This window comes from Jaculus jaculus, chromosome 1 (assembly GCF_020740685.1).
Source record: "Jaculus jaculus isolate mJacJac1 chromosome 1, mJacJac1.mat.Y.cur, whole genome shotgun sequence".
Taxonomy (NCBI): Eukaryota; Metazoa; Chordata; class Mammalia; order Rodentia; family Dipodidae; genus Jaculus; species Jaculus jaculus.
In genome coordinates this window covers 147,950,466-147,977,133 of record NC_059102.1, presented here as the reverse complement: position 1 = coordinate 147,977,133, position 26,668 = coordinate 147,950,466, and the positions used below count along the sequence as shown (strand labels likewise).

The following is a 26,668-nucleotide window of genomic DNA, read 5'->3' as shown; positions in this document are numbered from 1 at the left end:
GAATAGCAAGGGCAGCACTTCAGGGCCCACAAAGAGCCTTCCTTCAGGGGTAGTGACTGGGTGAACTCTGCTTCCCCTGCAGCAGGGCCAGCTTCTCCCTTTCCTAGGGGCTGGAAAGTGCAGCTGCCTGCAAAGCCTTAAGCACCTCTTCTGCATAGGAAATGAGCTCCTGGAAGGAGGAACAGACTGTCACAATGGCTTCGTAAGTTAGCCATGTAACAGTCCACTACGGACAGGATCTCTGAAGAAGGCTTAGGATTGAATTTGACCCATCCACAGGGATGGAGTAAAAGGAAAATGGTATGAGGCTCGGGGTCAAGACCATGCAATCATCTATGGCCTGCCCCTGGGGCAGAGCTTCAGACTGGCCTGCTGGAGATGCCACAGTTACTCACCAGGCTGGAGGTGAAGCGCTCCCGAATCTCCTGGACCAAGTCACTGATGCCACTTGACTCCAGCTCTGGCAGGATCTCCTCTGTGGAGCAGAGAAGGGCATGGGGCACAGGACGAGGTGTGCCCAGGTGCCTTAGGCTTGGTATGGAGAAAGTTACAGAAGCTCTGGACTCCTTCCCTTCCCCCTCCCCCCCCCAGCCAGGACTGGGAGCAGGGCCCTGACTCCTGGCTTCTAGGGTGAGCAAGGCAAGGGTCCTCACTGTAGGAGGCCATGTGGGCCAGCAGCATGCACAGGTTCTCCACCACCTCGGGGTCATCCTTGTAGTGCTCGTAGATCTCCTGGAGAAGGTGAAGTCCGCTGCGGCCCTCTTCCAGCACTACCACCCGGAAGGCTACCAACTCTGGGCAGCAGAAAGCAGATGATCCTGGGCTCCCACCTCGGTGCAGCCCCTTTGCAATTGGCCTTAGGTCGCTTTCTCATCTCCCTATGCCCATTGACCCTTGGTGATCAAGTAACTGGTCATAGGGTTGTGAAGAGAACTCGGTGCTTGGACCAGTGATCTGTAAACAGGTCCTTCCTTGCTGTGAAATGTGTTAGTAAAGGCAGCTCTCTTGCTTCCCTGCAGTGTGGCTTTTGCACCCTCACCTTGCACTCAGGCAGCAAGGCCCTGACTCCTGTTGGGCAGGCGCACAGCCTGTGGATAGGCCACACAGGCAGCTACCCCTGGATCTTGCAGGTGTCAGGCCCCATGCCCAAGGGGAATGTAACATTTTCAGTCCCAGGTATGGCTCTGAATAGGAAGAGCCACTAAGCCCCGCACCTCTCTGGAGGCCCCATTTTATTGGGCAGCCCAGTAGACTGGCATGGCTTGAACTGAGTGGGAGAGGAACCGAGGCGAGACAGCTCCTCAAAGCAAGGTTGTTACCTGGCTCATTACTGCTGTGCAGTTAGGACTGCAGGGGTCTGTAGCCCAGCCTCTAAAGGCTATCTAGGCCCTACATGGTTGTGCTAAGCTTAGTGTAGGGCCTGGTGTGAGCCTCAGAATAAGCCAGATTCATATTTGAGGGCTTTTTCAGACCTGGGAGCTGGGGGGAGCTCAAGCAGACATGGTCGGTCTGTATGTGGATGAAGAAAATGGCTCCAAGACAGTATGAAGCAAAAACTCAGTGGTGCCTCCTGGAGGTCAGGACCATGTAGATCACTGCGCTTCCTCTTTTCATGGTTTTGCCTGGTTCAGTTTGGAAACAGCTGGTCGACATAACTCATGGGGACTGAGGCCACAGGTGGTCTTGTCACACGCTCACCTGACACCTTGGCAAGGCTGGTGAGGCCACGGAGAGCATTGTTCACCAGCAGCACTCTGTCAGGGCACAGCCAGATGCTTTTCATGCACAGCACCGCCACCGGCTCATAGTAGCTCTCTTTAATGCAGCCTGGGGAGTGTGGACTGTTGAGTTTGTGTCCAGGGTCACCCTCCCTCCGGCCCCGAGCTCCCCAGCTGCTCACCCAGCAAGGACAGCAGCCACAGCACTGCACAGCCCGCCTCAGCCATTTCCACATCCTTGGAGTGGGTGGCCAGCACGTGGATTATCAGGCCTGGGATCTTCTTCAAGGCGGCTTTGTTCACAATGACAGCTGGATTGGCACAAAATGGGGACAACCCAGGCCTCGGGCATGATCAGGAAGGCTCGTGTATATGTGTCCCGTGCCACCAAGAGCAACAGCAGAAAAGGGTGGTGCCATGGAACAGGGTTCCCACTACCGGTGAGTCTGGAGACTTGGGGACTTTTGTGCTATGGACATGGGCACAGTCTCAGGGGTTTTCTGGACTTGGTGTGGCTTGGAGCCATCTCAGGCAAGTCATTGCAGGGCCAAGATGGAGCCTAGAATAGGGTGGGCAACACAAGCCTAGAAATTCCTATTCTGAGTCAAAAACTAGGACAGGCCACAGAGTTCTCCAGCCAAGGATGTCCTTGAGCCAAGGACGATGTCCTGAATGCTGTCCTCTCCCCACCTTTGTCTCCTTGTGTTCCTAGGGTACTGGGCTATCAGAAGAGCCCCCTGGGGCTGTGATCAAACCTCCACAAGTTAAGGGACAACACATGGAGGCTTTCTTCATAGTGGGTCTCACATAGTGGGGCCTGTGGAGGGAGGGCCTCACCATCCACTAGGAGGGACCAGAGGAAACTCAGGATGCCAAGGCAGGTGTCTCTATCCTCCTGGAATTGGTCCAGGTGAGTCAGGACAAGCTCAAACAGCCCCTTTTCCTGCAGCTCCTCAGAGATTGACTCTGCAGAAACAGAAAGAACTGGGGGGAAAGAAAGGCCCTAGCTTGCTCTCTTAGCTTATCTTAGCACTGTGTGCTTTCCCATTGGGATGCCTGTCTGTTAAAAGTTAAGGCTGTCTCCCCCAAGTGGGCTAGTGTGAATGCGAAATGAGTGCATCTGGAATGTTAAGAGCGGACCATAGGATTCAGCTGCTGTCTGAGCTCTTTGGAACCCCAGCTTCTTGCTGGAGGGATCAGTGCCCACCCTGAGTAGTTGGAGGAAAGTAAAAGACATTTCCCAGTCTATCCCCACAATCCTCTCAGCTTAGCTTAAGCCCCAGCCTGGTCACCTGTTACCTGCCTGCTTGATGGCCTTATAAGCCAGCAGGGACAGAAAAGTATGATGTGAAATACTTGGCCAGACCTGGCCCATCTCTGGTGCTTGTGCACATCTGTGGAAGGAACCACTGCCCACAAAGGTGGGACCTGTCATAAAGAAAGCTGGGCTTGGTGGCACATGCCTTTAATCCCAGCACTCGGGAGGTAGAGGTAGAAGGATTGCTGTGAGTTCAAGACCAGTCTGGGTTAGAGTAAGACTGTCTCAAAATAAATAAACAAATAAGCAAAAGTGCGCAGCCTCAGAATAGAGCCACCAAGAACCTTGTGCCTATATCCTGGAACAGTCCTCCACAGCCCTGGCTTGGTGTTTCTGGCTCTGAGCCAGTGTGCAGAGGAGGGACAGGAGGGCCTGGACACCCACCCTGGCTGGAGATGATGGTGAGCAGGTTGTAGCACATGGCAATGAGCAGCTTCGAGTCGGGGTGGTAACGCATGAGGCTCATCAGGAACAACATGATGGAGCTGTTCAGTGGTTCCTGGGTTTCCATGTCCTGTGCCATCTCTTCTCAGGCCAGAGGAAGAAACAGGGTTAACCAGAGCTGGGGACAGCATTGCCATTTAGGATTAAGGAAAGGTGGAGGGGAATCTGCATTGCTACAAAGGACCAAGGGCCAGGATCTTGCTCAACAGGATGGCCAACCTGTTGCATCTCAGGCCAGTATTGGATTCCAAGAATCTGCTGGAACTGGTCAACATTAATCTAAATTATGGTTGGAACTACAGCCCAGTCAGCCTGAGTATGATCCTCGGCACTGGCTCCCCACCCCACTCCCCAAAAAAGGTCACAAATTTTATCAAAGACCTCAATACTAAAACTAGAAAAGTAGGGGATGCAGAGATGGCTCAGCAGTTAAGACGTTTGCCTGTAATGCCTAATGACCTGAGTTCAGTTCCCCAGTACCCACTTAAAATCAGATCCACAAAGTGGCACATGCATCTAAAGTTTGTTTACAGTGGCTGGAGGCCCTAGCCACGCCCATTCGCTCTTCCAGCCATAGTGGAGCACACATTTAATCCCAGCACTTGGGAAGCAGAGGTAGAGGATCACTGAACATGAGGCCAGCCTGGGCTACAGTGAGACCTTACTTTAAAAAAATAATAATAGAAAAGTAACAATACTTCAGGCTTAAAGATGAAACCATATGAGGTTGGGCATACCTTTAATCCCAGCACTTGGGAGGCTGAGGTAGAATGATTGCTATGTGCTCAATGTCAGCCTGGGCTACATACAGTGAGACATGTTTCAAAAGAAAAAGTTGTTTTGGTTTGGAGAGAGTCTTAGAGATTAAATGCTTGCCTGCAAAGCCAAAGGACACAGATTTGATTCTCCAGGACAAGGTGGTGAGAGGCCCTGGTGCACTCTTTCTCTCTCAAATAAAAATTTAAAAAAATGTTGCCAGTCATTGTGGCATACACCTTTAATCCCAGCACTCGGGAGGCAGAGGTAGGAGGATCGCCGTAAATTCAAGGCCACCCTGAGACTACATAGCCTGGGCTAGAGTGAGACCCTACCTTTAAAAAGAAAAAGAAAGAGAGAGGGGGGTGGGAGGGAGGAAAGGAAGGGAAAGAAAAAAGTTTTTTTCATGGTTTGGGGAGCCCAGGCACTCCTAGGCACGAAGCAAATGCAGTGCCGCCCTCTGCTGGCCATTACATGTTCTGCTCCCTCCAAACCTTTTTAAGGAGGACAGCCCATCCTCCTGGGGATCAACCCAAAGGACCTGTCCAGCTCCTGCGAAGTAGTTAGGAACCTGGCTAGAAGGACAGGGACCTGTTCAGGACCACAGCAGGCCCCTTCAGGCCATGTGTGGACTAGAAGCATATGGGTCCCTGTTCTATCCCTTCTTGGTCATCCCGGGATGGGGTTGCGTGGACACAGCTGTTCAGAATCAGATGCCTGGGGTCATAGGTGGAGCGGAGGTCTGCCTCAGGCCCACCTTGGCCCAGCACGCGGAGCATCAGGGAGCAGGCACCCAGCTGGACGTCCAGGGTCCTCTCGTGCTGCTTCATGATGCTGAACACCTCCTCCACCAGCTCCAAGGGCCACGGCAGACCTGCATGGCAGGCACACAGTGAAAGGGTGGTAGCAGTGGGTGTGTATCCCAGACCCAGCATCCAAAGGCTGCTGGGAGTCTACAGGCTATGGGAGGGGACCGGTGTGGGTGACCAGACATGCCAAGGAGAATGATCAGCCCAGGTCACACGGAACACTTGTGCTTGCTGCTTATGTGCCAAACACCCCTCCTCATTGAGATGCCTTGCTATGATGCCCAGGGTGGTCTGGAATTCCTCCTGTCTCAGTCGCCCTAGTAGCTGAGACCACCAACACACGCCATCGCACCTGCCGGGACATTTACTTGCAGCAGCTCCACGAGGCAGGTCCCTTTTTGGCCCTCACTTTCCACATGAGAAAGCTTAGAGTGAGTGGGATGAAAGCACTTGCCGCTGAATGGGATTTGAACCCAGCATGTCTGAGCCCAGAGCCTGTGATTGACTGCCTCGAGACTTGCCTCATGGTAAAGATGTCAAGTTCAAAACCTGGTGCTCAGGGGCTGGAGAGACGGCTTAGCGGTTAAACGCTTGCCTGTGAAGGACCCTAGTTCGAGGCTCGGTTCCCCAGGACCCACGTTACCCAGATGCACAAGGGGGCGCATGCGTCTGGAGTTCGTTTGCAGTGGCTGGAGGCCCTGGCGCGCCCATTCTCTATCTGCCTCTTTCTGTCTGTCGCTCTCAAATAAATAAATAAACTGGTGTTCGGGCTGGAGAGATAGCTTAGCGGTTAAGTGCTTGCCTTTGAAGCCTAAGAGCCCCGGTTCGAGGCTGGATTCCCCAGGACCCATGTTAGCCAGATGCACAAGGGGGCACACGCATCTGGAGTTTGTTTGTAGTGGCTAGAAGCCCTGGCATGCCCATTCTCTTTCTTTCTCTGCCTCTCTCTCTCTCTGTCACTCTCAAATAAATGAACAAAAAAATTTTAAGAAAAACTGGCGCCCAGCACGTGGAGTCACAGCAAAGGCTGTCTAAGGCAGGGATGACTTTGGGAGGTGGGAGAGGCCTGCTTTGGGGCTTTGCAACCTTTTCCCAGGAAGGCAAAATCTACCTGTGCCCTGGTCTTTATCCTGGTTGCAGCCTAGTCACCAAAGTGATGGAGGGGCATGGCCGATACATGCTATCTGCTGCCTTACTCATGGGCCACAACTTAGCCTCCACATAACCTCCACTGCCCTAGCCACTGGGATAAATCTTGGTAGGGGGAGGTCCTAGTATGTGTTTTGTGAATGATGATGGCTGAGTGAACAGATGAAAGGCTGCAAGAAGAGAAAGATGAGAAGGGGAGAAGGGATAAAACGGATGGGTATATGGACGAGTACATGGATTTGAGCAGGTGAGCCAGGTTAAGCGGAATGATGTGAAAGTGTGATTTGACATAAAAATCACTGACAAGCTTTTAACCCATCAGTGGTGATGCTGGGGGAAAGTTGTTCACTGGCAGGTGGCTGAGTTGGTGTGTCTAGGAGGGTCACGCCCTGACACCTAAGAGTGCACCTTACAGGGGCTCTCAAGCACATACATCAGCTGTCAGTCACAGTGCCATTGATGAGTGGGAATTGAGGAATTCAAATGCCCACTATAGAGATGGTGGGATTGGTGAGTGTTGCAGTTACCTTCTTGGTGGCACAAAGCACCTGATCAAAAGCAGCTTGTGGGAAGAAAGGGTTTATTTTGTCTTAAGACTCCAGGGGAAGCTCCATGATGGCAGGGGAAGCTGTCATATGAGCAGAAGCTGGTATTATCTCCTGGCCAACATCAGATGGATAACAGCAGCAGGAAAGTGTGCCAAATATTGGCAAGGGGAAGCTGGGTACAATATCCATAAGCCTGCCCCCAACATCGCACCTTCAACAAGGTTCCAATTGCCAAGCTGCCATCAGCTGGGAACCAAGCAGTCAGTATATGAATGACACCTCATTCACACCACCACAGCTAGGTGTGACAGTGTACACCTTTAATGCCAGATTCTTGGGAGGCAGAGGCAGGAGGATTACATGAGTACTGCCTGGCTTAAATAGCAAGTTTCAAACCAATTTAAGCAGCCTTGGGAGATCCTGTCTCAAACCAAGCTCAAGCTGGCCCAGAGTTCTCAATCCTCCTTCAGCCTCCTGAGTGCTAGAATTATAGGTGTATGCCACCGTGCCTATTACATGGATTTCTTATTATGGACCCATTAAAATCTTGCAGGGAATTCCTCTCTGCACTCTGCTAATAGGTGTGTGATCAGAAAGAATTCCAGGCCTCTTCCATGTCAGCAGCACTGGCCAAGATAGCCTGCAGTGAGGGACTATTCATTCCTATTCTCTCTCCCTTTCCCTCCCCTCCCCTCCTCCTCCTCCTTCTTCTTTCCCCCCCGCCCCCCCGCCTCCTGCCCAGAAGCCAGTGGGGAGTAGATTGAGGATGGGCAAGGCCTCTACCTAGCTCATCCTCCGGCATGCTCAGAAGCCTCGTCATGGCCTTGATCTGGACCTTGGCACTGCTGGAGAAGTTCTGCATGACCTCTGTAGGAACAAGAGGGTGTGGAGGACCCTGTGGAGGGCCACGTCATCCCAGTACTATCCCTAGATAGCTGTGCAGCCCTGCTAGCATCCATGCAACCAGGAAACGAGGCTGTGCACTTGTATCCAAGGCTCTGGAAGGCCATCCTAGGGCCACAGTATCTGCCATCGCTAACCCTGGCACATAGGAGGCACACAGACTGAGAAAGATGCTTAGGGGCACCATGTGCCAAGATACAGGAGACCAAAGGGCACAGTGCTCTGGGGTATATGGGCAGTGACGAGGTCTTTCGCCACATGGAGGAATGGAAGGGAAACAGGCGGGCCCGGCTAAAGAGATAAACTGTGGGAGGTAACTCAGAGTATGTAGCATGTGGGGGCAGCGGAGGGAGCCCAGAAACTATTCCCACCCACTGGCCATGCATGAGAAGTCCCCTGGGACTGGGTTGTGGAGGAGGCGCTGACTTTCTAATGTCAAGCTCCCAGCAGCCTCCCCTGTGGCCCAGCCATCACCTATAACACTGGCCAGGTTGCCTTCCAGCAGCAGATCCATGACGAACGCTGGCACCATCTGTCCGAGCAGGCTCAGTGGGATGCAGAAGGAGCTGAGTGAGGGGCTCGTGAAGATGATCTGGATCACATCCCTGGCAGAAAGACCACATGGCTGGCTTCCCCTGGGGCTCTGGGAGCCTTTCAGCTGCAGTCATCCGCTTTTATGGTTTGGGATGTCTGACCAGAGCAGCACACTCCTCGTGTTCTGTGTGCCATGAGCAGCCAGCTCCACTTCCAAGGACCTACTCTGTGGAGGCACAGGACTCACTCCCAGGACCCTGGAAGTCAGTTCTGGGTTTGCACTTTTGCTTTTGTGGAACCTTTCTCCATAAAAATAAAATAATAATAATAAACAATGGGTGAAAGATGGCTTAGCAGTTAAGGCGCTTGCCTGCAAAGCCAAAGGATACAGGTTTGATTCCCTAGTGCCCGTGTAAGCCAGATGCACAAAGTGTTGCAAGCATCTGGAGTTTCTTTGCAGTGGCTAGAGGGCCTGGTGCTCCCATTCTTTCTCTCTCTCTTCCTTCCTCCCTCTCTCCCTCCCCCCCTCTCTCTTTCAAATAAATAAACATAAACCGATTTTTGTAACCACGCTGGTATAAAGACCACTACAACCCAGGTGTGATTCATTGCTTTCTTCTGACTGATTTTTTAAAAATTTTATTTATTTATTTGAGAGAGGGAAAGAGGTAGAGCAAGCAAGCAAGCAAGAGAGAGAGGGAGAGAGAGAGAGAATGGGTGCACCAGGGCTTCTAGCCACTGCAAATGAACTCCAGACATATGCACCACCTTGTGCATCTGGTTAACGTGGGTCCTGGGGAATCGAACTGAGGTCCATTAGCTTTGCAGGCAACTGCCTTAACTTTTAAGCCATCTGTCCAGCTCCTGACTCATTTTTAATTAAAGTCAAAACTTTTTTTTCCCCCCTGGATGTGGTGGCGCATGCCTTTAATCCCAGCACTTGGGAGGCAGAGATAGGATTGCTGTGAATTCAAGGCACTACATAGTGAATTCCAGGCCAACCTGGGCTAGAGCAAAACACTACCTTGAAAAACTAAGAGAGAGAGAGGGAGGGAGGGAGAGAGGAAAACAGTGAGGAAGGAGGCGGGAGAGGGAGGGAGGGGGAAGGAAACAAAAGGAAGAAAGGAAAAGCAATATACATTCATGACTGCTGGCTGCTGGGCAGGAGAGCCCATCTGAGCCTGGATGCATCAGAACAGTTTGTGGTGGTGGAAAGAAAAGCCAGCACTGTGTTTATGTTCAGGTACAGAGATGCTAAAGGTTAAAACCCAGCCCTGAGCTCACTTGATTTCTAATCGCTCTTCGGGGTTGATCTGCAGCATACCAGGCAGGAGGGTGGAGAAGATTTTGGCATTGGGGATCTGCCTGTTCTCCATGGTTTTCAGGACAGCCCTCAGGCCACCTGGCTTCTGGCGGATGGACTTCCGCAGGTGCAAGGCTTCTGTGTCCTGCGAGGAGAGAGGGTGCCTGAACTGGGCTTTCCTTAGCCATGAGGGTCTGGGCTGAACACTGCCCTTATTAGGGTGAGGGTGAGCAGGAGCTGGTGCAGGTGCCTGAAGTGGGCTCCCTGTAACCTTCATGGAGCAGAGGGCAGAGGCAGAGTGGCATGGGAAGCAAGGTGAGGGCAGGCCTCCCCAGCAGGCAGCTCACAGTCAGGAAGGAGCAGCTGGCCATGTCAAGAATGATGCATCCCAAGGACCAGATGTCGGCTTTCCGGGTGAACTTGAATTTGAGGGCTTCAGGGGCCATCCAGGACTTATGACTGGGGTCTGTGGGCAGGCACAGGGTGGGGAACCCGCTGAGTCCTGCGCTTTGGGGCATCAGGAACAGAACAGGGCCACCCTGCCCTGGTACTGTCTGCTTACTGCCTCTTTTATTTATCTTTCTGAGACAGGGCCTCTTGTAGTCTAGGCTGGCCTTGAACTATGTAGCTGAGCATGACCTTGAAGCCCTGATCCTCCTGACTACACCTCGCAAGTGCTGTAGGATTCCAGGCACGCACCACCACACATGGCTGTCTTGTACCCTGCTTAGAGCTCCCTTGCAAGCAGCTTGAGGCAGAAGCCCCTCAGTCAGCCTCCTTGGGAGAGGTGAGAAGTGCACCAGCTATGAGCACTGAGAAGCACGGTTTGACTAGACCTTGATCTCAAGCCCACCTTGCAGGTACATAGGGCAAAGTTCCAGTTGCCCTACTCTAATTTCTCTTTCCCCCCCCCTAATTTTCATTTTTATTTATTTGCCAGCAGAGGAGAGATAGAAGAGAAGCAGACAGAGAAAACCAGGTGTGCCAGAGCCTCCAGCCACTGTAAACAGACTCCGGTGCATGTGCCACTTTGTGCATCTGGTTTCACGTGGGTTCTGAGGACTCCAACTCAGGTCATTAGGCTCGAAGGCTAGCGACTTAACCACTGAGCAACCTCTCCAACCCAGCTCTACTCTAAAAGAGCAGGGTTGGAGTCTGCTCTGTCAGTCTTTATTTGGCCTTGGGTTGTCTCTCCCACTCTGGCCCTTCGTTCCTCCAAACAGCAAAGGACCCATGCCACCTACACCTCCAGCCAATCTACCCATTCACCCTGTCACCCATCTGTTCACCCACTGATCCACTCAGTCATCTAGCCAGCTGTTTTCTGTGCCAATCATCAGCCATTGCCACCCTGGAACTTAATTCTTGCCTGTGGTGGCTCCATCAGTCTGGGACAGCTGTTATGAACTTGAAGCCCACCTTTCTTTACCTTGCCATCTTTTTAGAAGTAAGCAAACGTGGAGTTGGGGAAATTGCTCAGTGGTTAAAGGCATTTGCTTGCAAAGCCTGATAGCACAGGCTCAATTCCTCAGCACCCATTAAAGCCAGATGGCTGCCGGGTGTGGTGGTGCACACCTTTAATCCCAGTGCTTGAGAGGCAGAGGTAGGAGGAGTGCTGTGAGTTCGAGGCCAGCCTGAGGCTACATAGGGAATTCCAGGCCACCTTGGGCTAGGGGAAAATCCTATCTCAAAAAAAACAAACAGGGCTGGAGAGATGGCTTAGCAGTTAAGGCACTTGCCTGCAAAGCCAAAGCCAGATGCACAAGGGGCACATGCATTTGGAGTTTTTTTTTTACAGTGGCTGAAGGCGTTGGCGTGCCCATTCTCTCCCTCTCCCTCCCTCTCTCCCTCTCTCTCTCTCTCTCTCTCTCTGCCTCTTTCTCTGTATCAAATAAATAAATATAATATATTTTAAAACAAGCAAAAAAGCCAGATGGAAAAATTGATACAAGAGTCTGGTGTTCCATTTGCAGAGACAAGAGACTCTGGTGCCCTCCCTCAACACATGAATGAATGAATGAATGAATGAGTAAATGTAAGCTTATTGCTCCTCCCGCCATCTCCTAGGCTATTTCAGGACTCCATATAGTAACATACGTGGTAGATACCTACACCCTACAGGTACTGTATGCCCTACACACAGCTTCCCGCCTGCTGGCACTTTCCCTCTTTTCCCAGAAGGCTCTTCAGCTCCAAGGTACCATCGCTATTACTCACTACACTATTACCCTGCTCCTCAGGGCTCTTCATGTGTTTGTATCCTTTGTTCAACAACACCCCAGACTGGGGACCTGTGGGAACCTTGTGAGAAGAGAGCCCAATACCAAGAGTAGCCACTGCCCCTAGACCCCAGGAGTCCTGTCCCTCCCTGCTCATCCCTTGCCCTTCCAAGCCACCTTCCTCCGCTCGGACATTCCACTTGGCCTTGTGGGTCATCAGCACCTCACAGCTCAAGTCCTGCAGTTGGCAATGGTTGTTGCTGACAAGGGTGATGTTGGAGGGCTTGAGGTTCCTGCAGACAAGAGGTAGGACCCCTGGTGCCAGCACAGCTCCCTGATGTTGGGCCAGCACCTGCACAGAGCTGCCTTATGCCCACTCCTCAACCCAGATCTGCTCCTTTTCTCTCAAGAAAATGTCTCTGGCTGAGCACCTCCATTTTTTGTTTTTGGTTTTGTTTTTGGTTTTGTTTTTTTGAGGTAGGGTCTCACTCTGGTCTAGGCTAACCTGGAATTAACTATGTAGTCTCAGGGTGGCCTCAAACTCATGGCAATCTTCCTACCTCTGCCTCCCAAGTGCTGGGATTAAAGGCGTGTGCCACCACACCCAGCCCTGAGTCCATTTTTTAAAAAAATTATGTTGACAGAGACAGACAGACAGAAAGAGGCGGGGGGGGGGGGAGGGAGGGAGGGAGGGAGAGAGAGAATGGGCACACCAGGGCCTTCAGATGCTGTGAACAACTCCAGACGTGTGCACGCCCTTGTGCGCATGTGTGACATTGTGCATCTGGCTCACATGGGACTTGGCGATTTGAACATGAGTTCTCAGGCCTTGCTGGCAAATGCCTTAACTGCTAAGCCTTCTCTCCAGTCTTCAGCCCATTTTTAAAATGATTGTTTTCTAGAATATAACAAATAGTTACTTTACACTGGGAAAAAAAAACAAACAAAAAACCCAGTTCTAAATAGGAACACACCCAGCTGCTAAGGTCCCTCACTTAGCCTGGAGTTCTGAAGCCACCATTCTGTATGTCTGGTCACACGTTCCCTTCATAGGTCTGGCTCACATTGTTTTTCTCATCTCCTTTGAATAAGTGTCTGAAACTGAAGCCACTTCTCAGACCTTTTCCATCATGGATCTTGGAGCCTGAAGCTGGGTGCTGGCAGGTCAAAGGCTGGGCGTGTGGTGCAGCAGCCCACATGAGCCTGTCCAGAGGCCACACACGGCCGGTGTCTTATCTGTCTATTTCCATGCCCTTTAGAACCGCCCCACCCGGTCTGCACTCCATCAGCCCTGCACCTTTGGGGCAAGTCAGGACCTCCAGAGGCTTTCAGCCAGAAGAACTCTCTAGAAGCTGCCCCATCCTACCCAGCTCAGGCCCGCCCCACACCATGTGCTGGCAGCTGGGCCTCAGAGCAGAGCTCAGGCCCGGTAGGTGGCCCATTCACCTGTGAATGATGTCCATCTGGTGCAAGTACTCCATCGCATCCAACATCTGGACCAGAATGCCTTCCATCCACTGAGGAAGAAGTGGGAAAGACCAGAAAGCTCCTTGGGAGCGGGTCCACACAGCAGCAGGTGGTCACCCAAAGCCACCAGCAGGATGGCAGCTCCATTGCTAATGGCCAATCTGTGGTCCATGCAGCCCAACACAGGCAGATGGCGCCTGTGGTAGCACAGGTGGTGAAGCCCACAGGGCCCACTTGGAGCTCACCCCTTACTGTCAGTAAAGTGGAAAGAGCCCTGCAAGAGAACACTGAGAAGCGTTCTATAACCAGGAACAAGATCCCTCAGTGTTCAGGGGTGTGAGATTTAAGCTGTATGTACTTAGGAGCCCTAGACTCCACACTGAGGCTTCAGAGCCACCCTGACCTGACAGGGGCTAAGCAGCAAGAGCCTGGACCCCCCCCCCCCCACGGTGCCCTCTGCCTGTCAGAGTCGCTCTGCCTCACTTCCTGGGCCAAGGGAGCATTTGTGTTTCCAGTGATGAGAGGTCTAAATCCCATTCCAGAGCCTGCCTCTGAGGCCCAAGTCATGAAACAGGCTGCATTACTCTCATAGATCTTCGGGGAGATGGTGCCTGACCCAAAGAAAAAAATTCATTCTCAGAGAAAATCAAGCTCAATCTATCCGGGGATGATCCCAGATGCAAAGATGAAAGCAAAGATGACCAAGCTTCCGGGAGAAAATAGAGAGGGGCTGGAGAGATGGCACAGAAGTTAAGGTGCTTTCCTTCAAAGCCTAAAGACTGGGGTTCAGTTCCCCAGTACCCACATAAAGTCAGATGAACAGAGGAGCACATACAACTAGAGTTTGTTTGCAGTGGCTCGAGCCCCTGATGTGCCCATTCTCTCACTCTGTCTCTCTTCTATTTCTTTCTGTGTGCAAATAAATATATTTTTTTAAAAAAGGAAAATAGGGCTGGAGGGATGACTTAGTGGTTAAGGCACTTGCCTGCAAAGCCTAAGGACCCAAGTTCTACTCTCCAGATCCCATATTAGCCAGATGCACAAAGGTGAGTCAAGTACAAGGTCACACATGCCCACTAGGTGGTGCAAGCATCTGGAGTTTGATTTTAGTGTCTGAGGCCCTGGTGTGTCAATTCTCTCTCCACTTTCTTTGTCTCTCTCACTCTCTAAAAAAATTTTTTTAAATAAATGAATATTTAAAATCTTTTATAAAGAAAGAAAATAGCCAGGCATGGTGACATATGCCTTTAATCCCAGCATTTGGGAGGCAAAGGTAGGAAGATCAACATTTGAGGTCAGCCTGAGACTACAAGATGAATTCCAGGTCAGTCTGGGCTAGAGTGAGACCCTACCTCAAAAACAAACAAAAAAAAAAAGAAAAGAAAAGAAAGGAAGGAAGGAAGGAAGGAAGGAAAGAAGGAAGGAAGAAAAAAAAGAAAGGAAAAGGAAAACAGAGGACAATTTTGTGACTTTGGAGTGGGGACAACTAACTAAGCCAGGACCTAAAGGTACTGACTACAGGGAGGATATCAAGCAGCTGGCCTTCACTGTACTATCACAAGGCAGCCGTAAAAACGCAGACTGACAAACCCCAGGTGAAGGAGGGTATCTGTACGCTGGAGTCCACAGCATGGAAAGAATGCTCCTGAATAAACAAGGTAACCCATGTTTCAATGGCAGAGCCCTTGAACAGGCATAAAGAAGGACTTCAAGCCAAGTGTGGAGACGCACACCTTTAATCCCAGTACTTGGGAGGCAGAGAGAGGTAGGAAGATCTCCATGAGTTCGAGGCCACCCTCAGACTACATAATGAATTCCAGGTCAGCTGGGGCTAGAGCAAGACCCAACCTTGAAAATAAAACAATTAAAAAAGTTTTAAGAAAAAGGACTTCAAATGTCCAAAAGGCGCCCCCAAGGACTACTGATAGGGAGGTGTGAATAAAAGCCTGAGCAAAACATCAACACTCCTTGAATGTCCAACACAAAACTGTCAGCCACATGCCCTTCTCCCACCTGCCATCCACTTCTAGACATTTCGTGGAGCAAGGTGAGTGCCTTCCAGCAGTGCTCATGGCAGCCTGGAACTGCAGCCCCAAACTGCAAGCAACCAAAAGCTCACTGGCTCCAGAAAGGGCAGACAGACAGTGGAGCACACTGCCTCACCACGAGCAAAAGGCATAAGAGTCCAGCTGGGCCTCAGTGGCACAGGCCTGAGTGAGCCACATACTAACTGAGCCCATGTGGATGAACTTCAGGAAACCTAGCAGTAGCAGAATGGTATTTTTGGTTTTGTTTTGGTTTTTGGTTTTTTGAGGTAGGGTTTCACTCTAGCTCAGGCTCTCCTGGAATTCACTATGTAGTCTCAGGGTGAGTTTTTTTTTTTTTTTTTTAATGAGAAAGCAAGTGAGGGGGTGGGAGAATTGGCATGCTAGGACCTCCAGCCACCGCAATCAAACTCCAGATGTGTGTGCCACCTTGTGTGCATCACCTTGTGGGCATGCATCACCTCGTGCATCTGGCTTACGTGGGTTCTGGGGAGTTGAACCTGGGTCCTTACACTTCACAGGCAAGTGCCCAACCACTAAGTCATCTTTTCAGCCCCTCATAGTTTTTTTGCAGGCAGAAGGCAAGTGGTGTCTGCTGGGAACCTTCTGAGAGACGTAGGAATGCCTGGTCCCTTGCTCAGGGTGGAAGCTTTGACCTTGGGATGGGGATGGCTACATAAGCCAGGACCAAAATGTAATGACCGCAGGGAGGCCTTTGTTATACCCAGACCCTCACTCATCACAAGCAATGTTTAACAAGTAAAATGGAAAGCCCCGGGCCAGGTGGAGATATCTGGATGCTGGTGTCCATGGTAAGTAGAAATGACCCTATATCATATCATAACTGGCACGTTTGAATGGGCATAGGACTTAAACAGATATGCACCCAAGACCTGTGCATATCATGGTACTCCATGCTGCTCACACACGCAAAGGAAACCAAGGGCCAGGCCTCAGTTGTGCCTGCTCTTCCCTCTGCCCCTCTGACACTTTGTCCCTCACTGAAGGGCCTTCCCAGGCCTAAGTGGCCTCCAAGCCTGGTGGCTCAAAGGATCTCTTACCTCAAGATCAATAACTTCTCTTTTCTTCCTCTTGTCCTTAATGACATCCTGCAAGGTTCTATAGTTGTAGTCCATCACCAAGCAGAGGAAGAAGGAGGAGATCTGTGGGCACGTAAGGAAGGATCCCTGACCAACTGCCCAGAGCCCAGGCCTGGGGGCTCTGTGGGGGTCACTTGCTCTGGGACATGTTCCATGTGGCCATCAAATGTAGTGGCAATTGGAACACTACCTACTGGAGCCTTTTACTTTCCTGTCCCTGTTCCTGGGCCCTACCATACCAGGCTTTGTTCACATCAAGTTCACTGGACTTTCCCAAAAACAAAAAATGCATTTGTTGTCTCTGGGACACCCTTACTCCTCCATGGGGAGGGGGGGCCACTCCTCCCTTAGGACTCAGCGGAGCCCACTTGCTCTGAGGAGCTGACTCCACCCAGTGCCCAGCCTGTTGTCAGCTTTGTTCCCTCCACAGTGAAATGTCATCTTGGCTTTTCTGGCCCCTCTCAAAGAACATGAGGTGCTCTGGAAACACTGGGGTTTGTATGCGGTGAGGACTTCTCCCTAAAGCCACCTCAGGGCCCAGATGGTGGGGAGGGAATATATGTGAGGGGGCCTTCTAAGCCTGCACAGCCTTGGGTGTCAGCCTACGCAGGGAACTGATGTGGATAAGGGGCAAAGGCCTAATGCCCAGTGAAAGACACTCACACAGCCTGCTGGGCCTTTCCTCCCTCTCTGAGCTGCTGTCTACCCAACTGGTAGCTGCCATTACTGCAGATGAGGAGGTAACTCGGGAAAGCTCCAACTCCTTATAAAGACATGAAGTCCTGTTGCCAGTTGGACACAGGACTTGGGTGCTACAAGACCTTAGATTGAATCATCACTCGGTCATTCCATAACTGTGTCACCTTGGAGAACGCCTTGACCTCTTTGAGCCTCCAGCCCTGTCATTAAAAGCAGGAAAATATTCCCAGCCCTAAAGATCTCCTAGAATGTGACAAAGTTTGACAAGAAGCTAATTTGTAAGCTTTTTAGAAGTTGGAGGAAGTGACAACCAAGTGACAGATGGTAAGGGCAGACAGAGGAGCAGTTTCCTAGGGCTAGGCCCTTCCACAGAAGCCCAGATGACACCCTCATGTGGATGCCAACCTACTGCCTGGTCTCCTGCCTCAGCCCCATTCCACATAGGAACCTGGAGGGCATGGTTGCTCTTGGCCTCTGCTTCTGTGAAACAGGCTGGTAGCCCTTCTCCACTGAGGCTGTTGGGCCCATTTGAGATTCTGCACAGGACCCCCGTGTGATACCACCCTGGCATGGGCTGACTCACAGCAGCCAGCTTAGAGGCACTGCCAGGGCCTCACAGACTGCACTGTGCTGCGAGCTTGGTGCCCGGTCTGCTGACGGCCTCTGAGCGGTGGGGCACATGTCCCCTGGTCCACCCACCTCATGGTTCCATATGATAAATAGCTCTCGATACACGGAAATGTTGGGGTGCTGGAGCTTCAGCAGGGGCATCAGCTGTGGGGACAAGAGCAGAGGAACAGAGCGATTCTGAGCCCCACATCCCAACAAAGAGGCGAGTATCTGGCTAGAGGGAGGCGGAGAGTAGATGCAGCGAGGACGTGCAGCCCAGCGGTGGTGGGCAGCCAGAAGACCCTGTGTGGGATGAGCTGGTTGTGCTGTGTGACTGAGCCTGGCTCCTCAACCTCCCTGAGCCTCCCATGCTCATGTGAACATGGCAGCAAGCTCGGGCTGCAGCTCAGCAGTTGAGCCTTGTTCCAGCCCGGTAAAGCCATGGGTTTGATCCCTAGCATGGCCCAAGATGAAAACAAAAATGGTGGTATGGAGCTGGAGACATGGCTTAGTGGTTAAGCACTTGCCTGCAAAGCCTAAGGACCCTGGTTCGAGGCTCGATTCCCCAGGACCCACATCCAGAAGCACAAGGTGGCACATGCATCTGGAGTTCATTTTTAGTAGCTGGAGGCCCTTGTACACCCATTCACTCTCTCTCTCTCTCTCTCTCTCTCTCTCTCTGTTTATCGCTCTCAAATAAATTAAAAAAAAAAAGAAAAGAAATGTAAATTCAAAAAAAAAAAATGGTGGTACGTGTGATCCAGGTAAGAGGGGAGGCAGTTGGGCTCGGAGATGGTGCTGTGCCCAAAGGTGCTGCCAAGCGCTCCCTGGGAAAGTGCCTGGAAAACAAGCCCAGGCAGGGGGCAGAAACGACCACCTGGAGCCTGACAGACAACTGCTCGCACTGCAGGCTGCGGTGAAAGCAGCTGGCCAGAGGACAAGACAAGGAAGGACGTGGAACAGAGCAATGTGACAGTGAGATGGTGGAGGCGACCGGAGGCCACTATGTTCTTGCCATGTGTCAGAATGTGGCTGGGTCCCTCCCTGCAGTGACATGGTGACCTACGAGGTGTTTGCTGGCAAAATGTTCCCAGAGGAGCTGCTCCAAGCCTCTGTCTATTAACCTGGTCACTGCCATTACTACAGACTTGGAGGTGGCCACAATGACCTCCTTTCTTTTTTACCTCCCTCCTTCCTCCTCTCCTTCTCTTTCTTCCATGCTGGGGATCAAATCTGGGGGCTGTAGACGTAGCTTACTGGTGAAGGCGCTTGCTTGCAAAGCCAAAAGACAAAAGGTTTGATTCCCCAGGACCCACGTAAGCCAGATGCACAAGGTGGAGCATGCGCCTGTCCTGAGTTTGCAGTGGCTGGAGGCCCTGGCACGCCCATTCTCTCCCTATCTGCTTCCTTCTACCTCCCTTTCTTTCAAACAACAACAAAATAAACAAATCTTGGACCTTGCACTTGCTAGGCAGGCACCTGACCACTGAGCTCTACCCCCAGCCCTTGTCTTCAGAGACAAGGTCTTGCTGTGCAGCCAGGGCTGGCCTGGAACTCAGGATCTTCCCAGTGCTGGGATAATAGGTTTGCATTACCACACCTACCTGGTTGGCATTTTCTTTGGAAACAATCTTGTGTTTCCCAAGTTTTTGACTGTAACTAGCAGTTTTGTTTGTTTCTTGAGGTTGGGTCTTATTCTAGCCCAGGCTGACCTGAAGTTCACTATGTACTCTCAGGCTGGCCTGGAACTCACAACAATTCTCCCACCTCAGCCTCCCCAGTGTTGGGATTAAAGTCGTGCACCACCATACTTGGCTACTAGCAGTTTTATACTGAAATAAATATTCCACCCCAAACCCCAATGCTGGAATAGAACCCAGGGACCTGAGCATGTAAGACATGCTCTGCACTGGGCTACAGCTCCAGCCCTGAAGAAAAACAGTTTTTTATATTTTTTATTTTTATTTATTTGAGAGAGAACTAGGTAGGTAGTAGGTAGGTAGATAGATAGATAGATAGATAGATAGATAGGAGAGAATGGGTGCTCCAGGGCCTTCAGCCGCTGCAAAAAAAAAAAAAAAAAAAAAACCTCCAGATGCATGTACCACTTTGTGCATCTGGCTTATGTGGGTCCTGGGGAATCAAACCTGGGTCCTTTGGTTTTGCAAGCACACTAAGCCATTCGTCCAGCCCAAAAAACAACTTTAAAAAAATTATTTATTTATTTGAGAGCGACAGACACAGAGAGAAAGACAGATAGAGGGAGAGAGAGAATGGGCGCACCAGGGCTTCCAGCCTCTGCAAACGAACTCCAGACGCATGCGCCCCCTTGTGCATCTGGTTAACGTGGGACCTGGGGAACCGAGCCTCGAACCAGGGTCCTTAGGCTTCACAGGCAAGCGCTTAGCCGCTAAGCCATCTCTCCAGCCCCCCAAAACAACTTTTAAATGATGAGTTATTGCCAAAGGAAAGGTAGGACTGCTTACAATGCAATCTTCCAGACACAAAATGGCCTGGCTATCCGTGACCTCATAATGCCAGCTACTACCTGCACAGGACCCTCATAATAGGAGGAAAAGATGATATCAAAATAAAAAAGAGACTAATTGAGAGAGGGATCGGATATGATAAAGAGTGGGTTTGTGATAGGAAAAGTGAGGGAGGGAATTGTCATGGCTTATTATCTATACCTACGGAAATTGTCAATAAAAAGTTAAATAAAATGATGAGCTATTAGACTGAGGGGTGCTTCCTCCTGCAAGTATAAGAACATGAATTTGATCCCCAGAACCTAAATAAAGATGCTGGGCACGATGATGATTACTTGTAATCCCAGTGCTGGGGAGGAGGAGGGCAGCTAGTCTAGTTTACTTGGTAAGCTCCAGACCCTGTTTTAAAGGAGGTGAACCAGTTTTGTTCCTGAGAATGATGCCTGAGGTTGTTCTCTGGCCTCTCCACCGGAACTTGCCAGTGTACACACACATTTTAAACAAAGGATAAATGTTGCAGATTGGCCTCTAGACAAATGTCATCTTCTCTGGGGACAGTATCCTAAGAGATCAGCTTTGGCATTTAGAAGTGTTGCGTGGACTCTCCTTCTAACCCACACAAGAATGAATCTGCCTCCTTCACCCTGTCACTCAGCAAGAGGGTGCAAAGCATAGCTGCTGTGTGTACAGAGTCAGTCCTGCCCTTCTGGTGGGGGGCAGGGATCACCCGGAAAGTTACCTCGTCCATGGCTTTGTTGGCATGATGCTCATCCATGCACTCCACCTGCAGGGGCACAAGAACATGAGTCTAGTTGGTGAGCCATTGCCACTGCCACCACCACTACCATTACCACATCAGCAGCACCATCAGCACAACCATCAACACTGCCATCACTACCATCATCAGCACCACCACCATCATCATCACCACCCCACCACCATCACCATCACCATCATCATCATCACCACCACCACCATCACTATCATCATCATTACCCCCATCATCACCATCATCATCACCATCACCACCACCCCGACCATCACCATCATCATCACCAATATCACCACCACCATCATCATCATCATCACCACCCCACCACTATCATTATCACCACCCCACCATCATCATCATCATCACCACCACCATCACCACTCCACCATCACCATCACCACCACCACCACCACCACCACCATCATCACCACCCCACCACCACCATCACCACCATCATTACCACCCCACCACCATTACCATCATCATCACCATCACCACCACCCCGACCATCACCATCATCATCACCCCCACCATCACCACCAGCATTGCCACCACAACCCCACCCCATCATCATCACCAGCACTACCATAATGAATAGGGAAGTCAGCCAAATAATAGTAAATTCTTTCAAAATGCCCAGAAGTCCTACTCTAGGGAATTTTCCATTAATGGTCAAGAAAACAAAAACTATGAAGACGCTTTCCAGAGCTGTCCACTAAGAACAAACTAAGCCAACTTTGCATCCCATGTGAGAGGGCTGGACCAACCTACAGCACATGAAGCACTACAAGTTGGAAAGTCACATAGCCACCAGACAGGAAAAGAGGAAGCAGGGGCAAGGACGCCAGACAATGTTTTTGTTGTGTAAGTGAAAACTGTTATCAGCTTTAATAGAATGGGAAGATACACAGACTTTTGCCTATAACCCCTCTCCCAATTTTTTTTTTTCAAGGTAGGGTCTCACTCTAGCCCAGGCTGACCTGGCATTCACTATGGAATCTTAGGGTGGTATCGAATTCACTGTTATCCTCCTACCTCTGCCTCTCAAATGCTGGGATTAAAGGCATGAGCCACCATGCCATGCTTCCTTCCACAAATTTTATTACAGAAGAATTGTGACATGCTTTCACTATGTAGTCTGGGCTGGCCTTGAAATCAAGCTTTTCTTGCTTCATCCTCCTAAGAGCTTGGGAGTATAGCACCATGCTTGGTTTGATTGGCTTTTTAAATTATAAAAATTTTGGGGGGCCGGGCGTGGTGGCATACATCTTTAATCCCAACACTCAGGAGGCAGAGGGGGGAGGAATGCCATGAGTTTGAGGCCACCCTGAGACTCCATAGTGAGTTCCAGGTCAGCCTGAACTAGAGTGAGACCCTGCCTCGAAAAAACAAAACAAAAAAAGGGGGGGCTGGAGAGATGGCTTAGCAGTTAAGGAGTTTGCCTGCAAAGCCAAAGGATCCTGGTTTTACTTGCCAGGACCCATGTAAGCCAGATGCACAAGGGGGCGCATGCATCTGGAGTTTGTTTGCAGTGCCTGGAGGCCCTGACGCAGCCATTCTCCCCCCCTTTCTCTCTCTCAAATAAATAAATAAAATATATTACATTTTTAAAATTTATTTGCAAGGAGAAAGAGATAGAGACAGAGAGAATGGGCACACCAGGGCCTCCAGCTACTTCAAATGAACTCCAGACACATGTACCACCTTGTGCATCTGGCTTACATGGGTACCTGGGAATCAAACCTGGGTCCTTAGGCTTTATAAGCAACCACCTTAACTGCTAAGCTATCTCTCCACCCTACTTAAAATTTTTTTTTAGTAATTTCATTTACTTAGTAATAGCAGAGAGAAAAACAGTGACTATGGGTACATCAGGAGCTCTTGCCACTGCAAACTCCAGACACATGTGCCACTTTGGGCGCCTGGTTTTCAAAATATTTTATATTTATTTATTTGACAGAGAAAGAGGGGGAGAGAGAGAGAATGAAGGGGCACATCAGGGCCTCTAGCCACTGCAAACAAACTCCAGACACGTGCATCCCCTTGGGCATCTGGCTAACGTGGGTCTTGGGGAATCAAACCTGGGTCCTTTGACTTTGCAGGAAAACGCCTTAACTGCTAAGCAATCCCTCCATCCCTGCATCTGGTTTTACATGGGAACTGGGGGATCAAACCTGGGCCATCAGGCTTTGCAAGTAAGTGTCTCTAACCACTGAGCAATTTCCCCAGCCCTTGGCTGGCTTTTTTATTTTTTTGGTTGTTTGAAAATTCATTAATCTCAGGGTGGCCTTGAACTCATGCCATCCTCCTACCTCTACCTCCAAAGTTCTGGGATTAAAGGCATGTACCACCATGCCCGGCTGGTTGGCTTTTATTGCTTAGAAGATAGGCAGCCACCCTGATTCCCCAGACAGTTTGAATGTAGTTTGAATGTATGCTCCCCATAGACTCTGTTTTTATTTTTATTATTTTGGTTTTTCAAGGTAGAGTCTCACTCTAGCTCAGGCTGACCTGGAATTCACTCTGTAGTCACAGGGTAGCCTCAAACTCTCAGGGATCCTCCTACCTCTGCCTCCTGAATGCTGGGATTAAAGGGGTGCGCCACCACGTCTGGCTTTAGACTCTGGGGTTTTATTAAAGCTTGAAACTTGGGTCTCCAGCAGCCTGGCTGGAGGAGGTGTCACAGGGGAGGGGGAGGAGGTGGATCCTGGGGTTCAGCCCAAAGGAGTGTTTGAGGGCGGATCTGTATTCCAGCCCAAAGATATGTAGAGGGGTCTGAGCTCTGGGGGTCCTGCTTGCTCCTAGTCTCTGCTTGCTGCTTTTTGGTGTTGCTGGCTGGTGGTGGTTTCTCTCTCTGCTTGGATTTATTAATGGGAGTCAGCCTCTTCCCCCATTGATGGAAACTTCCTCTGGATTTGTAAGGGCTTGCAATAAATTCCATTCCTCCCGTAAACTGTGTCTGGTTGGATATTCATCCCAGCACCTTGGAACTGTCTAATATAGGCACTGACCCTGTGGTCAGCCAGCAATAGGACAAGAGGTAGACAAGAACTCCCTGTCTTTTTTTTTTTTTTTTTTTTTGGTTTTTCAAGGTAGGGTCTCACTCTGGCTCAGGCTGACCTGGAATTCACTATGTAGTCTCAGGGTGGCCTCGAACTCATGGCGATCCTCCTACCTCTGCCTCCCGAGTGCTTGGGATTAAAGGCGTGTGCCACCACGCCTGGCTTAAGAACTCCCTGTCTTAAGAACAAGACTGTGGAGCTACACAGACTTGAGGCCTGGGAGGCCTGGCAGAGTAAATGCCGTTAAGGACACTCCTGTACCTATACAGTCAGTTCCTGATCCCTGAGGTCCCTGCCACCACCCCAGAGGAGGATGTGCCTGGGACTCTGAGCAGCAAGCTCTCCGCTGAGTGTGTAATGCATGCTCCTGGGAGCCTGTGCCACACCCTGCTGTGCTAGTCCTGGTGGAGGTCCTGTGACCTGTCCCCAGGCCTGTGTGATCTTGGACCTGTCTCCATACCCTTGAGGCCTTGCTTTCTTTTAGTGAAATTTTTGGTTCTATACTGAGCAGCACCATGTATCCCCAAATTAAACATTTCTTAGAAGCTGTGCAGCCTTGGTGAGGAATGGTCCCCTTGGTTGTAACATAGAGTGGCTTGGCAAGGCAGATGGGATGGATATCTGACACAATGGTACCTGACCCATAGTATGGATGAGCGGAAAGCAAGTGTTGTGGTTGGTGGAGTAAGAGTTAGCATTCCTTCCCTACCAAGGGGAGGGTGCCAAGGTGGGAAGCAGGGTGAGTCTCATGCCACACCTCATGCCTGCCCCAACCAAGCTTGTCCCCTACCTGCTGGGAGTCCAGGAGGCCTCTGCAGCCAGAGATGGTGAGCTTATGTTTGGGAGAGCCACTGCCACAGAGCTGTGCCCTGTGGGTGGCTCCCAGGGCTCTCCTCCTTACCTGTTTTATCACATACTTGGTGTCCGTTTCTATATCCTCCACATCCTCCACCACCAGGTTCACGCCCAAGGCCCCAGGATTCAGCTCTTGCAAAATCTATCCATAGGGGAGAGATGCCTTTTAGGAAATGCATACTGTTCTGCACTTTCCAGAATGCACTGGACTGTCACTGGGGGCCTCTCCAACCAGCGCCTAAGAGGAAGCGGCTCCAGGACACCTAGAAGCCTGCCCATGGTGCTATACCACCTCTCTGAGGCCCATTCTGGAAGCCTTTTCTATAATCCTACACTTCTTCCCCAGATGCAGGAAGGAGAGACAAACCCAGCCCAGCATCTGAGAGCAAGTGGCCCCTGGGGCAGAGGACTTCAGTCTTTTTAGACCCCCTGTGACATCAATTTCCAGTATCTAACTCCAAAGTGAGCATCCCAGCAAGTGACTGGTCCAGTCACCGTCACTGCCACCTCAGGAACTGTGCCAAGTACTCCACAGCCACTGTGTGCTGGTCACGGGTTCACAGTGGTGCTACTTCTACCTTTACACTGAGTAGCGAGGCCGTGGGAGCAAGGTCCTCACATGAGGCTATGACACAACAGGGACAGCTGCCTCCATCCTGTTAGACCTCTGGGGTCTAAGCCAGAGCTCGTGATCTGAGCCAACTGTGCAGAGATGGCCTAAGGGTCAGAGCTCTTCAGAGGCCAGGGGTGTGAGGTTGGAAGGCGGGCGATGGGATGAGGGAGGAAGACATGATGCAGCAAGGTGGAATGGGATGAAATCAGGAAAGCCTTGGAGTGCAGCTCAGGAGCGATGTCCCAAGCAGCGTAAGCAGTAATGTGGGCAGCAAATTGATATGGCCATTTTTTTTTTTTTTTTGGTTTTTTTGAGGTAGGGTCTCACTCTGGCCCAGTCTAACCTGGAAGTCACTATGTCGTCTCAGGGTGGCCTCCAACTCAAGGCGATCATCCTACCTCTGCTTCCCAAGTGCTGGGATTAAAGGCAGGCGCCACGCCTTTGGCCTCAGATTATTTTTTTTTTTTGGCACGTGTGAAAAGTTAGTTTACAAATTTCTGGTCACCAGAAGTCTATTTGCTTGGACAGTGCCTATAAGGCTTCTCCCACAGGGCGGACAATCCTACCTACTAAAGCGAAGCTTTTAGCAACACACAGTAGGGATAGATGCAGTCAATTAAACATCCATCCATTTTCCCACAGCTGTGAATCACATAGGCCTGGCACTTGTCACCGACCCAAGCTGAGGGTGATGTTCTCAACCCTCTGAATGTCCTGTCTTCTTCTGTCTCTAGACCCCAGCACACTGAGCGGACCTGTGGCAGGCGGGTGTCTTCCAAACCAAAGGTCAGTGTGGGGAGTTCATAACTTTTAAAGGGGTAAACTGAAGCCCTGAGAGGTAAAGGGCAGGCACAGAGGGCACCTGTGGAGTTAAGGGGGTCAACCTCTAAGCTGGAGGCTGCCACTGGCCAGCGAGGGCAGCACCTCGCGCCGGCCCTCGGGGCCGTGACCGTTACCAGGCAGGCACAGGGCTGGTCTCAGCTGCCCGCAGACCCTCGGACCATGCAGCCCACACGTCCCTGCCCGGGGACTTCTCAGCACCTGGTACTTTTCCATTGTATCTGTAGGGGAGATTCCGACCTCACACTCCCTCCACGGGGTACTGGGCTGTGGGTCCCTCGAGTGGGCAACGGTAGTCGGACCCTCGACTGAGCACGCTCAGTAGTGGCGGCTCGGCGTGCCCAATCTCCTTCCACCCCAGAGGCGACCCCTCAACCTCGGGCGCGTCTGCCCGACCCAAAAGCGCAAGCCCCAGC

General features: G+C 51.0%; 1 protein-coding gene across 1 annotated transcript; it reads right to left on the bottom strand.

Moving 5' to 3' along the window:
• Positions 1-16: 16 nt before the first annotated feature.
• Stkld1 (serine/threonine kinase like domain containing 1) lies at positions 17-26,485 on the bottom strand. The gene is made up of 19 exons (XM_045138321.1): positions 26,454-26,485; positions 24,846-24,941; positions 20,850-20,894; positions 17,712-17,786; positions 16,275-16,376; positions 13,148-13,218; positions 11,879-11,994; positions 9,830-9,948; positions 9,464-9,627; positions 8,120-8,250; positions 7,526-7,609; positions 4,994-5,110; positions 3,421-3,561; positions 2,556-2,684; positions 1,901-2,029; positions 1,699-1,827; positions 654-794; positions 396-475; positions 17-169 (listed from the first exon to the last, which is right to left on the bottom strand). The coding sequence occupies exons 1-19, from the start codon at positions 26,466-26,468 to the stop codon at positions 104-106; spliced, it is 1,950 nt and encodes a 649-aa protein (XP_044994256.1). The 5' UTR covers positions 26,469-26,485; the 3' UTR covers positions 17-103.
• Between the last annotated feature and the right edge of the window lie 183 nt (positions 26,486-26,668).